The sequence below is a fragment of the Bos taurus genome, chromosome 2 (assembly GCF_002263795.3).
Source record: "Bos taurus isolate L1 Dominette 01449 registration number 42190680 breed Hereford chromosome 2, ARS-UCD2.0, whole genome shotgun sequence".
Lineage (NCBI taxonomy): Eukaryota > Metazoa > Chordata > Mammalia > Artiodactyla > Bovidae > Bos > Bos taurus.
In genome coordinates this window covers 94,408,069-94,422,676 of record NC_037329.1, presented here as the reverse complement: position 1 = coordinate 94,422,676, position 14,608 = coordinate 94,408,069, and the positions used below count along the sequence as shown (strand labels likewise).

The following is a 14,608-nucleotide window of genomic DNA, read 5'->3' as shown; positions in this document are numbered from 1 at the left end:
CTTGCGGGCGTGGGGTGGGGTGGAGGGGCGGTGGAGGAGTCAGGTGCAGCCGCGGCCCGGAAAGTTTCCTTTTAGGCCCGAATTGGGGGCTGGCCTCCTTTCGGGGAGCCCCGGTCCTAGCGCTCGCGACCCCCGAGGGCGTGGGGGAGAGCACTCGGCTATTTTGAAACTCTTTGCCAGTTCCTGTCCGTGGAAGGTACTCCGCCCCTGCACCCCTCGCCCGCGCCCCACCCCGTTCCCCGGTGAGCCCTTCCAGGGCTGCAAACTCCAGCCCCGTCCCCGGGAGCCCCCCGGCTGGGGAGAGGGTCCTCTCTGCCCGTTTGCAAAAGTTTTCCAGGGGATTTGTCTTAGCTGATTAGTTAGTGACTGGGCTTGTTGCAGTGGGAAAGGGAGGAGGTACATTCAGGTGGTATTTCTACTGGGCAGGCTTTTCTAATCGCTTTTTTAGCCCTTACCCCAGGAAGCGAGAGTGTTTATTTTCAGACCGAGCACCCACCCTTCCTCCCATCCCGGACTTCTTCGAGTCCCGAGCCCCCTTTTCTGGACAGCCTTGCAGAGGGAAAGATGTAGGGAGGGGGGAGGAGACTGTCAGGGAGGGAGAGGGGGGCTGGATGTCTGGAGCAGCCCCTAGATGGAGGAGTTTTCCTGTCCTGTTTGGTCACTGTCCGGGAAAACAAACACGGGGACTGGACCCAAGGCGGGGACCCTGGTTGTCAGGACGGACCCCGCTGGGAAGCACTAAGAACGAGGAGGGAGGTGGAGGTGGGCAGGGCAGCTCCTGAAACAAGGTCTACAGTTTAAGGATCGTCCGTTTATTTTTTTCTGATAATAGCTATTTGGATTTTTGTGATACTCTTCGACCCTAGAAATAGAAAAGTGGGGGATTTTTAAGGAAACTTGTTATTGCCGCAACTCAGAAGGGTCTGTGGAAGAGCCCTCAGGGAACTGAACAGTGTGGTTTGGCTATTTCCCCCCTCCTCTATGTTTAAACGGATTTAATTTTAGCTATATTTTGGTGCCGTGAGTTTTGAAAGTTTTTTTTTTTTTTTTTTTAATGTATAAAACTTAAAATTCCAAATCTAAATTTCCTGGTTTTCGGGGATGGGACGTTTCCTGTGGCTCCACTTAACCTCCTGGTGTTCTTTAGTGTGTGGAAGTCAAATGTTAATGTGCCCTGCCCGCCCCCACCCCCCAACCCGCCCCCAGCGTGGGATTGTCTGGGGAGGTGGTTTTTCCTCTTTTATTGGCTCTTTTGTTCCCAGCCGTTTTTAAGTAGACCTGGACCTGGGGCCAGAGGCTGTGTGTAGGTATGTGTGTCCCGCCTGGTAGCAGGCTGTGGAGCTGGCTGGCAGAGGTGTTCCACACTGACCACTCACCCCCAGAGTACTATTATCCAGGAGATGCTGGCACTTGCAGGGCAGTGGGTAACCCACCACAGGGTCAGTGCTGACTTCTGTTCCGCGTGGAAGTGAGATTCCTTCTGTGGAGTCTTACTAAGTGTGTCTCCTTTTCTTTTTGTTTGCCTGAAATAAAACTCCTGTTTCTCTACAAGGACAGCCATCCAGCCATTTAGTATTTTGCTAAAGAAAGAAACACTTGATATTTGAAATTGTGTGGATTTCATACCCAAAATGTAAATTACATTTAATGGTTGTTTAACTTTATTGATTTATTGAAATTGCTTGTTGATTTGGATGTTTTCATAAACTTGTGTACCCAAAATTGTTACTTCAGTTATAGTTTGTCCTTATTTTTAGAGCACAATGTATGGAAGAAATCAGTCTATGAATCTCTTAGGACATTTTGAGGTTTTTAAAAAAAATCTCTTTGCTTCCTAATTTGATATTTTTAAGGTGTATTGTTGGCTTCCTATTCCCAGACTTTCAAAATGTGTATATGTACAAATCCCGAAAGTTTTGTATCCCACCACCCCTGCAGTCTTTCCTGATCTAATCATTCCATGGGCTACTTTATTTTTGAAGGAATAGTGGGTTTGATAATCTAAAAAGTTACATTGTGTTTGAAACTTAAAAAAAAAGGCTTTCAAGGCAAATATTGAATTAAATTTTAGTGGCTAAGGTAATATAAGTGAAGTGAAGTCACTCAGTCGTGTCCGACTCTTTGCGACCCCATAGCTTACCAGGACCGTAGCTTACCAGGCTCCTCGGTCCATGGGATTTTCCAGGCAAGAGTACTGGAGTGGGTTGCCATTTCCTTCTCCAGGGGATCTTCCCAACCCAGGGATCGAACCTGGGTCTCCTGCATTGCAGGCAGGCGCTTTACCGTCTGAGCCACCGGGGAAGAAAGTAGTATACTTTTTCACTATTAAATATTTAGTTTCAAAAGTAGATGTTTATTTTCATTTATAAGTCTGAAGTAATCAAGTTTTCTTTCCTGTGAAAGATTGTGTAAGGAAATTTGTATCCCCTACCCCAAACCATTTTTCTCAGTAAATCATGTTAATACTATTGTAGAGAATTGAAATTACAGTTTAGATGGATTTTAAAATTTCTAAGTCAGAGCACCCAAAATTAAACATGTCACTTCAAAAAAAGAAAAAGGCTAATCCATTCAGTATTACCTGAATTGTTCCCCCAGAGTTAGCTCTCACTATCCAGGTTTGGAACCATAGTTATGGATAAGGAGAGGACATTTATATTTGAATACAGTTAGATGGCAATGGTCTCAGACTAGTGGCACCCAGTCTCTTCCCCCCACATACCTCGTAACCTGTAAACAATGGATGAATGGATGATACTGGGTTGGAGGCAGCCAATTGTCCCCAAAGGAGATACTCCACAGCAAATACAATGGTGTTCCATCTAAGCCCATTTAATTTATGCTAATGCAGCTCTGTGCTTTGCAAAACAAACAGCAGTGGAGTCTTCTTCTCACTTCCATCAGGTAGATTTTGTCCCAGAACCTCAACTGTAATGACTCGTCCTGGCTTTTTTGGGACACTCGCAGAGATACTCTTTTCCCGCTCCTCTCTTTTTTTCCCTGATTGCACTTAGGATGCTCGGTTACTTGGTTCGGTTTCTTTTCCTGAATGTGACTTGGTTTTAAGACAGCTTTTTGGTCGCATTTTATTTGTAGCAGGCTCAGACGGTAAAAGCGTCTGCCTGCAATGCGGGAGACCTGGGTTCGATTCCTGGGTCGGAAAGATCCCCTGGAGAAGGAAATGGCAATCCACTCCAGCACTCTTGCCTGGAAAATCCCATGGACGGAGGAGCCTGATGGGCCACAGTCCATGGGGTCGCAAAGAGTCGGACTTGACTGAGCGACTTCACTTTCACTTTCACTTTCACCCTACAGTCAGCCACATTTGAACTGGGTCTTGAGTTCTGATCCCAGCCAGTTCTTGCACTGGGCAGGTTCTTCAGCTTTATCTGTAAAATGGAAAAAACTTTTTTCTTTTGATATAAAGATTAGATAAGGTAGCTCATGTACTTGACTCTTAACTCACCTAGGCCACTTTACTCTTCTGTGCTCTATACTATTCCCCTTGGCCACTTTGGGCTTCCTTGTGGCTCAACAGCTGGTAAAGAATCCACCTGCGGTTCGGGAGACCTGGGTTCGATCCCTGGGTTGGGAAGATCTCCTGGAGAAGGGAAAGATTACCCACGCCAGTATTCTGGCCTGGAGAATTACATGGACTGTATAGTCAGTCCACGGAGAAGGCAATGGCACCCCACTCCAGTACTCTTGCCTGGAAAATCCCATGGACGGAGGACCCTGGTGGGCCGCAGTCCATGGGGTCGCTAAGAGTCGGACACGACTGAGCGACTTCACTTTCACTTTTCACTTTTATGCATTGGAGAAGGAAATGGCAACCCACTCCAGTGTTCTTGCCTGGAGAATCCCAGGGACGGGGGAGCCTGGTGGGCTGCCGTCTAAGGGGTCGAACAGAGTCGGACACGACTGAAGTGACTTAGCATAGCATAGCATAGCGTAGTCGGTCCATGGGGTGGCAAAGAGTTGGACATAACTGAGCAATTTTCATTTTCACTTTCAGGCCACTTTACTCTTCTGTTTTCTATACTGTTTCTCGTTTGACTTTTTTTCTGATTAAAGGTAATATTTGAAAGTGAAGTCGCTCAGTAGTGTCTGACTCTTTGCGACCCCGTGGACTGTAGCCTCCCAGGCTCCTCAGTCCATGGGATTTTCCAGGCAAGAATACTGGAGTGGGTTGCCATTTCCTTCTCCAGGGGATCTTCCCAACCCAGGGATCGAACCCTGGTTTCCCTCATTGTAGGCATATGCTTTTACCATCTGAGCCACCAGGGATACCCCAAGGTAATATTTACTCATATTCATTCCATTCAGTCTGCCTGCGATACAGGATACCAGGGTTCCATCCCTGGGTGGGGGAAGATCCCCTGGAGAAGGGAATGGCTACCCACTCCAGTATTCTTGCCTAGGAAATCCTATGGACAAGGAGTCTGGTGGGCTGCTGTCAATGGGGTGACAAAGAGTTGGACACTTTTTGCGTCTAACACTTTCATTCTATTCAAGAGATAACCATTGTTAACATTTTGTGATCTGCGTGTGTGTTTTGTGATTGTGTGTGCATACCACGTGATCTCAGGATCTTCCATTTAACAATGTTGTATACTTTTATACATGGGAGTCGGTGAGGGACAGGGAAGCCTGGCGTGCTACAGTCCGCGGGGTCGCAAAGAGTCAGACATGACTGAGCGGCTGAACTGAACTGATAGTCTCGTATTGGTTAAAAGCTTGGGCGGTGGAGTCACATTGGCTTTGAATCCTACCTATGTGACTTGGATAAATTAATCTCATTAAGTCTCAGTTTATTCATCTGTGAAAGGGGGTGATGATAACACCTTCATAGGGCTGTTGTGATTAAATGAGGAACTGCACATAAAGCCTCATATGTGGTCTTTGTATAATATTTTCCTTTAAGATTTTTAATATTCTCGATGTTAATTTTTTTCAGTGTGAATGAGTGCTTGACTCAGCATATATTAATAATACTAGTAAGTATTTGAGTACAGATACAATATAATATTTACCTTCATGGGGCAAATAAATATTTTTGTGCCAGTAAAAAATTAGCAGTATATTCACAGAAAGTTTCAGCAGCTTGTTGTTAGTCTAGTCTCTGCCATTGAGCTCTTGAGTTGGTAAATGTAAAGAAGTGGTACTTTGTAAGTACACCAGTGGGCAAAGAAGGTGGATTTTCTTCTAGCTCCTTTTAAACTTGAAGCTATATGCGTGCAGGTGTGTGTGTTGAATGGCTTTGAAAAGCTGAATAGTCTGGCTGATTTGGTAGGCTCACCTTGGGAAGGTAGGATGCTTATCTGAGTGATAGTAGAGTTTGCTGAAGCCTGTGCCGCTTCGTTCATTTATCACCTCGGCTTCTTTAGTGGTAGCTCTAGGGTTTGGGAAAGATCAAAGGCAGGAGGACAAGTGGTCAACAGAGGACCAGATGGTTGAATGGCATCACCGACTCAATGGACATGAGTTTGAGCAAACTCTGGGAGATGGGGAAGGACAGAGAAGCCTGGCCTGCTGCAGTCCATGGGGTCACAAAGAGTTGGACACAGCTGAGCAACTGAAAAACAACTGGGCCTTGTAAGAAAAAGATACTTTGTTTGCCCTTGAGGAGTTTTTAGTCTAGTGGAGAAGAAAAATAAAGTTGACATTTACAACATTGAAGGAGGAGGGATAGTTTAGCTTGGAGGAAGGAAAGCTTATTTACTCTGGCCTGGGGCAAAAAGTAAGGATTTTTCCAGGGGGGTGGGTTTCTGCCCAGAGCAAATAGGAGGAGTTAGGCATTCCAGGAGGTGGGACCTATTCTGTATTGCAAATTGTAGGAATCTATAATAGGAGAGGGAGTGGTTGGCTTGGTTAGGTCTTAAGGAGTCTTGTACTTAAGAGGTTTGGATTTCTCATACATTTATGTAGGCCTTTGGCCAAATAAATTATTTGCATTTTAGAGGATTCAGATCGTAAAAAAATGGAACAAAGGAGGGCAAGTGGACAGCTGCTGAGAAGAGATTGAAGGTTTGGACTACCGTGATGGCAATGGGCTTGGAGAGAAGTCAGTGGAGAGGCTGGTTACAGAGGTAAAGTGGTCGTCTTCCGGTAATCGGATGCCGATTTGGGATCCATCCTTGTATAGATAACAGCTGAAGTTGTAGAAAAATTTGGCTTAGTGGTTCTTAGTCTTTTTTGGGAATCTGATAAACTTTCTGGACCCTGCTCCAGTAAAATATATTTGTACATATTTACAGTTATATACATTCAGCTTGAAACCTGGGGTAATGTAGAATAGACTTTAAAATGGAAGCTGGTAAAAGTTTTTGTTTGACATTCACTGTTTGTGTGTCACTTTTAGCACTGACACTTTATAGATGAGGAAACAGATTTGTAAAATAACTTGCTCAGGGTCACATACCTTGTGTTTGAACAGTGCAAATGAGCTACTGACATGGAAGATTTTTGTGAGAAAATTTGGATTTGTATTTTTTGAAAAATTGGAAGATCTGGAAACCATAGGTCCGTGTGTGTGTGTGTGTGTGTGTTTTAATTCCAACAACTTGTTGAAACTGGTTTGAGTCTGCTGCCTTTAGATGAGCAAAGTTTGCCAGTCTTTGCCCACCCCTGTGGCACATAGAGGCATTTCATCTTGCATCCCTATAGAACAAGATTAAAAACATCTTCGGGAACATTGACATTTAAGTGTGGGCGCCAAGAGAAAGGAAGCCACTGACTGAGAAGCCAAAAAGAAATTTTTCAAGAAAGAGAAAGTGGTCAGCGTGTCAAATGCCACAGAGAGGTCAAGTGAGATAAGGATGGAAAAGAGTACCTGGAATTGAGCAACAAAGAGGCCGTTAGTTTCAGATTCTTAGAACAAAAGAACTGTAGCTACAACCTAAGTTTTCTTTTTGTCATGCAATATAAGGTTTCTGTAACAATTGAAAGTGACCCCATGGCAGGGATAGAAACTCAGCATTTGCTGTAAAGGAGTCTTAATTGGAGCTAATAAATGTCATAACCCAATCAAACACTGCTCATTCTGCTAGTATTTTTGTCCCAAGAACGCCAGTGTCTAGATGTTCTGTAGAATGTTGAAAACATTTTTAATATTAGATTTTTAATACCGATAATCACAGGAAACAGTTTTCAGTTGATTCTGTTACTCTAGCCTCAAGAAGGTGGGAGGGCCTGATTTACTGGAGAATTACACTGTATCATTCAGAGAACCACCAGCAGCTGGAGACTGCCTTTCAGCCCGCCTTTCAGCCCTGCAGATCTTTGATTAAAATGATAATACCAATAAACCACTACTTAACTGCTTCTAATAGTAGTTAACATTAAGTGATTACTATGTGCTGGATACCATGCATATTGAAATACCTAATTTAATTCTCCTAAGTGACTCAGTGAGGTACATACTATTATAATCCTCTTTACAACTGAGAGAACTGAAACCTAAATAACTTGCCCAAGGTCAAACACCTAGTAATGAGCTGAGCCCGCTTTAAGCCCCATCTCTGATACCCACTGAAGCCAGTAAGTGCTCTCTACTGCTGCATGAGCTCTCCTTACGTTTCTAATAAATTAGGTAAGAAGCTCAACTAGCATAAAGGTCATTTTAATTGAAATTCATAATGCAGACTTATTTGCACAGTGCTATTTGAGCACAGTATTTGGCACATAGTAGACATTCGATAAGCATTTAACTTAGCTTAAAATACTCTCCTTTGCACTTTGTGTTGAATATTGTTTATATTTTGGGATGATAGGCAGATTTTCTCACTGATCTTTGAATCACACCAGTTGATAGATTTTTATAATTTCTGAGTCTAACACTGATGTGTGGGATATTGCTTTTTTTTTAAATCAATATATTCATCTGTTTAGTTTCACATTTCTATGCTGCATGAAGTTGAGTCAAAACATTTCAAAAAAAACCTAAAATGGGACACTTTTTAAGTTTTTAAGATTTTTCAGACTTTTTAAGCTTTTTCAGACTTTATATGATCTGGGATAAACAAAAATTCTTTTCATTTGTATTAAATATATTAGCTAGCATTCTGAGAATTTAGGTTCACGTTGGATTAGAAAAAAATTGTATGTTGTAGGTCCAAGCCCTTAAAAGGGAGTAGACTATATAAAATTACAGATGGCAATTAGGAGAAAATAGTGTGGCAGTGAAATGAACATGCTTCTGAAACAGGAGACTCAAAAGAGCAGTAATGACACACACAGATTCCACGTGGAGGTGATAGAGTGGCAGTCCCAAAGAGACTAATGTTCACATTTTGCAAATTGGTTTCTGGTTGCTGTTGGAAGACCGAAAGGGCTGTAGGTTGCTTTTGTTAAAAGCTTATCTTTCTTACCTTTTCCCCTACTAATGTCTTATTCCTCTGTATTTGCAAGAAGAAAGAGACTATGGAAGGGAATTGTTTTTATTTTTCATTAAACTCAGCATATAATATCAAGGGATTTCCTTGTTCAGCTGGTAAAGAATCTGCCTACAATGCTGGAGACCTGAGTTTGATCCCTTGGTTGGGAAGATCCTCTGGAGAAAGGGAAAGGCTACCCACTCCAGTATTCTGGCCTGGAGAATTCCATGGACTGTACAGTCCATGGGGTTGCAAAGAGCTGGACATGACTGAGCGACTTGCACATAATAACAAGGAGGATTTTTTAGGAAGATTTTACAGCTACCCATATTTCCTCCTCTTCAATTCTGGTACATGGATATGTTTGCCATGAAAAATTTTTTTGTGTGACTCTCTTCTCAGGTATTTTTTGCTTTTTTGGTAATAACAAATGTATATTAAAGGGTATATTCTAGTGCTGCTGAGAGTGCTTAATTACCTTAATTCTCTTTCACATAAACTTGTTTGTGTTCTTTTTCTAAGCAAGCTATTTCCACAGATGAAGATAGTATCTAGTGTAGTGATAAATTTGGTCTGGTTAAGACTCTTTTTTAAGTGTTATTCATCGTATATTAAAAGGTGTAGCTCTAAATGGATTAGACAATGGGATAGTATTTCAGTGGCATCATATTTAAATACAAGGGTCTATAAGACATTTGATTAAGATCATGTGGCCTTTATACATTATATGTTTCCTCAAATTTTATCTTACAGTGAATGTCAATGAATGAAGGCCATGTGAACTGCGTCTTTGGTGGAGTAGCAGTAAAGAACTTCAGTGTTGGGAGGCTAGATATACAAAATTTTAAAAATGTAGGGTTTTTTTTTCCCCCTGAAATCTATTTTAGTGCTTTTGTCACGATTACTTTTTTTAAGATAGAGAAGACCATATTAATGGTCGTTTCCAGTTTATAGACAAGTGATTTTGATATTAATATCAAATATTATTTGATTAAACAATACTTCTTAAGAAAGAAGTTAGATTCAAAGCTGAAAGCCATTTTCCCTGAACATTCTTTCCTTTTATAGTGTATAAAGTAAGTCTGAACACATCAGGGAATTGAAAATATAGCTATAAAGATTAAATTGGGCTTATTAAAAGAGGGATTTGAAAATGGAGAACAGGGAGGTGATTATTTAAAAAGAAGATGGAAAGTTGGCTTTTAGTAGGATTTTTAAAATGTTACAATTCAAAGAAATAGAAAAAATAATCACAGGTTGATGTAAAAAACATGACGTTTGGAGAGAAGTTGTTTTTAAGGTGTTGCAGTTAGACACTTTGTAATGGCATAGAGATCATTAGCAAGAGCTTTGGCATCCTGTGGCAAATGCTGAAAGATAGACTAATGGATAGATTACTGAATTCTTAGAGTTAGAAAGATGTTGAATAGGCAGATTTTAATGTGTTCTTACATTTATTAAAAAACAATATTTTAATGTTTTTTTAAAAAAGTTATTTGCTAGATAGACCTTGGGTGGAAAATTATATGAATCTGTTTGATGAAAAAATTTTTTTTTAAATATGTATTTATTTTTGGCTGTGCCAGATTTTTGTTGCGCATGGGCTTCTCATTGCAGTGGCTTGTTATGGAGCTTGGGCTCTAGGTGCACCGGCTTCAAGGCTTACAGGTTTAGTTGCCCCACAGCATGTGGGATCTTCTAGAACCAAGGATTTGAACTGTCCTCTGAATTGCAAAGTGGTTTCTTAACCACTGAACCTCATGGGAAGCCCCTAAAACGTTTGATGTTCATGAGATATACGGCGATATTCAAACATTTTAAAGCTTCTAAATTATACTTTCTCTTGGCAAATGGCTATGGCTATTAGAAATCACTGTGTAGACTTAAGTACCAATTTAGTGATTTTTAAGAATTAATTATTGGTGGGTGAATCTAGTAACCTGTTTTGGGTAGACAACCTAGAATTGAGTTGCTATCACAGAAGCCATTTATGTAGGCAGTGTGTACTTACTGAGCAGCTATTTACTTCTGGGCACTGTGCTAGGCTCTGGGTATAATGAAGAACAGGAAACTGTCCCTTTAGAAGCTCATTTCCTAAGAGGGAAGAGAGCAGAAGATCAAGCAAAGTAGACTCTACTGAGGGTTAAAACAGGTAAATGCACAGAATACCTCAAAAGAGCATGGAACTAACTCTGCCTTTGGGAATTTGCATGTGGTGACCACTAAGCTGTGCTCTGAAGGCTAGGACTGGCCAGAGGAGGGGACACAAAGAAGAAGACATCCGTTGTTCTGGACAGAGGGCCTGTCTTTGGTTATGGTGAAGCTGGAGGAGCCTGGGTGCTCAGAGCTTTGGGTAAAATCCTCCAGTTACTCACTTCCTTTCTTTTGAGTGCATTTCACTGCATAGATTATGGAGCTTCCCAGGTGGCTCAGTGGTAAAGAATCCACCTGCCAGTGCAGGAGACACAGGAGATGCAGGTTCAATTCCTTGGTCGGGAAAATCTCCTGGAGGAGGAAATGGCAAACACTCCAGTATTCTTGCCTGGAAAATTCCATGGACAGAGTCTGGCGGGCTACAGTCCATGGGGTTGCAAAGAGTCGGACAAGACTAAGCAATTGAGCACATGTGCACTGCATAGATTGTAATCTTCTAAGGGAAAAAAAGTTGTCTTTTACTATTAATATACTCTGTAGCTTCTCAGAAAATAATGGACTTGTCATAGTGTTTAATAAATAAATGAATACTTGTCATTAAAGCTAGAATCACGTGGATTTGACATAGTGATTATAAATCAAATTTAGTACTTTCTTTAATAGCATGTTTATTCATTAAAATAAATTCAAAATGATCACAAAAGAATATGTTTGCAAAAATTAGACAAGTTTGTTTTATGATTTTATATTTTGGTATATTTTACTATACAGAATTTTTAAAGATACTTCTGGTTAATGATGGCAGAATACTGACATCTCTGTTCTCTCCTCTCTAAACCAACTAAAAAGAATGAGGAGAATGAGAAACAGAAGAGAAACTCAATCTTTGATAACAAAACCTTATAATTTGAACGTATGAATTAGTTTTAAGTGCAGTGGGAATTGAACCAGGGCAAGAAAGGATGCAAGGAGAGATGCTGCTGCTGCTGCTAAATTGCTTCAGTCATGTCCGACTCTGTGCGGCCCCATAGGTGGCGGCCCACCAGGCTCCCCCATCCCTGGGATTCTCTAGGCAAGAACACTGGAGTGGGTTGCCATTTCCTTCTCTGCAAGGAGAGGTGATTTCCTCTATATAACTCAAGCAGAGTGCTGGGAAACATCGTGAGGACAAAACTAGTGACCCTCTCACTAGGAATGGCAAGGTTGGTATGTACATTGTGCTCCCTGAGTGGCGAGAGAGGTGGGATTGAATACTGTATGCGTGCTAAGTTGCTTCAGTCGTGTCCGATTCTGTGCGACCCTGTTGACTGTGGCCCACCAGGCTCCTCTGTCCATGGGGTTCTTCAGACAAGACTGTTGGAGTGGGTTGCCATGCCCTTCTCCAAACAAGCTGTACAGTTGAACTATTTTTGCAGGAAGTTAAGCGTAGAGGAGAAACTGGCAGCATGCAGCTATATAGCTGTGTATCTGGTCAGCTGAAGAAAAATAAAGCCTAAATGACCATCCCCCCAAATCTATGCCATGTGGGCCCTTTTGAGTAGGGGAGACTAGTCCAGCATTGAGTCAAGCCTTAAGGGAGAAATATTGAAGATGATCATTTTCAGAAAGAACTGAGAAAGTAAAAATTATGAATAAATAGTTCCTTATGGTGGGAGGCGGTCTGGAGAGTTGGGGTAAGACATGGCTCCTCTGAAACAGAAGTTTATAGATAGATACAAAAGCTCAAGAAATAAATGATAAAATATAAGAGTGGAGCTAATGGAACCAAAGTATGAAATAAAAGAGAAATGTATAGTTATTATAAAAATGAAGGTTACTTTCAAAGCAGCACATATATCTGATAGCTGAGGATAATGGAGGTAAACTTGAGAAATTTGAGCAATTCAAAATGGAAAAAGTAAAAATAAAGCCTAGAGACAGATACAGAAGACAGTAAATTTAGCATGCCTATAATTGATACCTCTAAAAAATAGAATAAATGAAATAGAAAAACAGTTTCAAGACATTAAAGCATTTCCCACAATAAAAAAATGAGTTTAAATTCTAAAATGATCTCTAGACTTTATAAATTTAAAAATTAAAAAAAAAAAAAATTTTTGGCCACATCATGCAGCTTGCAGATCTTAGTTCCCCAACCAGGAGTTGGGCCCAGGTCCTGGCTGTGAAAGCGGCCACTGGATCACCAGAGAATTCCTATGAAGACTTTTATTGTTAGGTTAAAATATGGGGAAAATATAACCTAAGACTTTATGTCCAGGCAAGCTTTAGTTTAAGTGTAATATCAATTGACATATTTTTAAATAGAAAAACCATGGCTTATTTTCAGTAGGTCAGCCCTTGATGGGAAAGATGGAGAATGGAGGTAAGTAAATTATAAACTATTGAATCCAGAGATGGATTGAAAGCTAAGTTAAAAGGTTAGTGATTAGCATCGAATAATTTTGAATATAGGACAAACATTAAAATGTCATAAGCTGTAACAATGTAGAAATAATATAAGGAAGAAATACTGTTGGGATGATAGATAGTTAACAAAAATGTAATTTTTTCTCATTCATAGCAAGATCAATCACAGGAATGCTTTCTTAGTTTGGAGTAAAGAAATGTGATTTAAAGGACACAGACTATAAATCTTCCAAGAAAACAGGCTATAAAATGAAATATGTAATAAAAAGATAGAATTGAAAACTATAACAATACAAAAAATAAGGTAGTAAAATTAAGATGAAACATTTGTCACGTAAGTAAATATTAAATTATAAATTGGATGAACTAATTAAAAGAAAATGACTCAGATTGGGGGGGAGGGAAACCTGTTAAGAGATGCACTGAAAAAGGGACTGCTGCTGCTAAGTCACTTCAGTCTCGTCCGGCTCTGTGCGACCCCACAGACGGCAGCCCACCAGGCTCCGCCGTCCCCAGGACTTTATTTACAAAAGCAGGCAATGGGTCAAATTTGTCTTATAAGCCAGAGTTTGTTGACCTATAATCTTAAATAGTGCTTCAGAAAACCTGAGAGTAAAAGAATAGGCAAAGACTTAACCAGCGAATTCAGCTCCAAAAAATGAAGTCCAGATACTAATATCAGACAAGGTTGAATTTAAGACAAATAACATCAATTGCCTTTTCTAATGATAAAGAGTGACAGTCTAATGATCATGAAATCTCTATCAAATAAAATTTATAAAATAAATACAAGGGAAAATAAATTATAGTTGGAGATTTTGTTTTATCCCTTGGTGAACAGAAAAAGCAAACTAAATAACAGTGGATGTTAATAGCATGATATATGGTGTAACTAGGAAGATACCCTAGAAACAACAAATGCTTTTTTCCAGGAGCACCTATTAGTCCCCAAATAAAAATGCAGTCAAATCCAAAATCAGAGATATATGCAGGTTGTGCTCTTTCTTTTTTCCTTGTGAAATTTGTTTTTATTAGAATACAGGGGATGATTTGAGAAATATCTCCGTGGGTTATGCCCCACCAGGGAGGTATCCATTCCGATCTTCCTGGGATAGCTGTTGGAACTTCTTAAAGCTGCTTTTCTTGCTGCCAGCAGACTCTGAAGGCCCCCCTGCTTGAGTGGCTCCTCCATGGAAGAGAAATTTCCTCTTTTTCTTGGGGACACTCCTGTTTCTGACAGTTCAGGGTCACTAACTGGTTCCTCTTTGGGGAAAGATTTCTTCCTCTTGGGAAGACTTCCATGCTAGCTGTGTCTTCAAGATCGCTGCTAACCAGCTTCTCCTTGGAAAAAGATTTCTTTTTCTTGGGTTTGGAAAAAGAGATAAGTCTTTCATTCCATGCTCCTGAGGAGTCTCCTGGGGCTTTTTCTTCATTGGGGTCCTAGCCTCCTGGGAGGCAGCTGAGCCCCAGGAACCAGAGTGTGTTCCAGCCAGCTCCCTGGGCTCTCTGCAAGGTCCCAGCACCTCTCTTTCCTTATATTCCTTCTCCACACAGCTGCTGTTTTCTGATGATAGGAGGGCAGTTGCAGCCAGCTGTTTCAAGTGTTTCTTCTCCTGTTTCTCCAGCTTCCTAGTAATCTCAGCAGCTGCTCTCTCTGCCTGAATCGTTTACCT

At 40.9% G+C, this 14,608-nt stretch overlaps 2 protein-coding genes and 1 non-coding gene across 11 annotated transcripts in view; 1 reads left to right on the top strand and 2 right to left on the bottom strand.

Annotated features, from left to right (window-relative positions):
* Window positions 1-6,135, bottom strand: part of LOC112442246 (translation initiation factor IF-2) — a 49,128-nt gene extending 42,993 nt beyond the window's left edge. The window contains exons 1-3 of the mRNA XM_059877530.1: window positions 6,086-6,135; window positions 5,300-5,395; window positions 2,896-3,055 (exon numbers count right to left, since the gene is read on the bottom strand). Of these exons, the coding sequence (XP_059733513.1) occupies window positions 2,896-3,055; window positions 5,300-5,395; window positions 6,086-6,135 (306 nt within the window). The remainder of the gene's footprint in view (window positions 1-2,895; window positions 3,056-5,299; window positions 5,396-6,085) is intronic.
* The window catches only part of INO80D (INO80 complex subunit D), a 70,563-nt gene that overhangs the window by 758 nt on the left and 55,197 nt on the right, over window positions 1-14,608 (top strand). The window contains exons 2-3 of one of the 9 annotated variants that reach the window (XM_010802255.4): window positions 4,958-4,997; window positions 5,961-6,089. The exons of 5 other annotated variants lie outside the window; for them this stretch is intronic. The gene's annotated coding sequence lies outside the window, so the exon portion shown is untranslated. Of the gene's footprint in view, window positions 1-6; window positions 6,090-14,608 lie in introns of those variants that run through there. 3 more of the 9 variants (XM_010802257.4, XM_059874947.1, XM_024975230.2) reach the window with 3 other exon arrangements.
* Window positions 2,229-2,301, bottom strand: TRNAC-GCA (transfer RNA cysteine (anticodon GCA)). Its single transcript has one exon. It is a non-coding gene; the product is annotated as a tRNA-Cys (tRNA).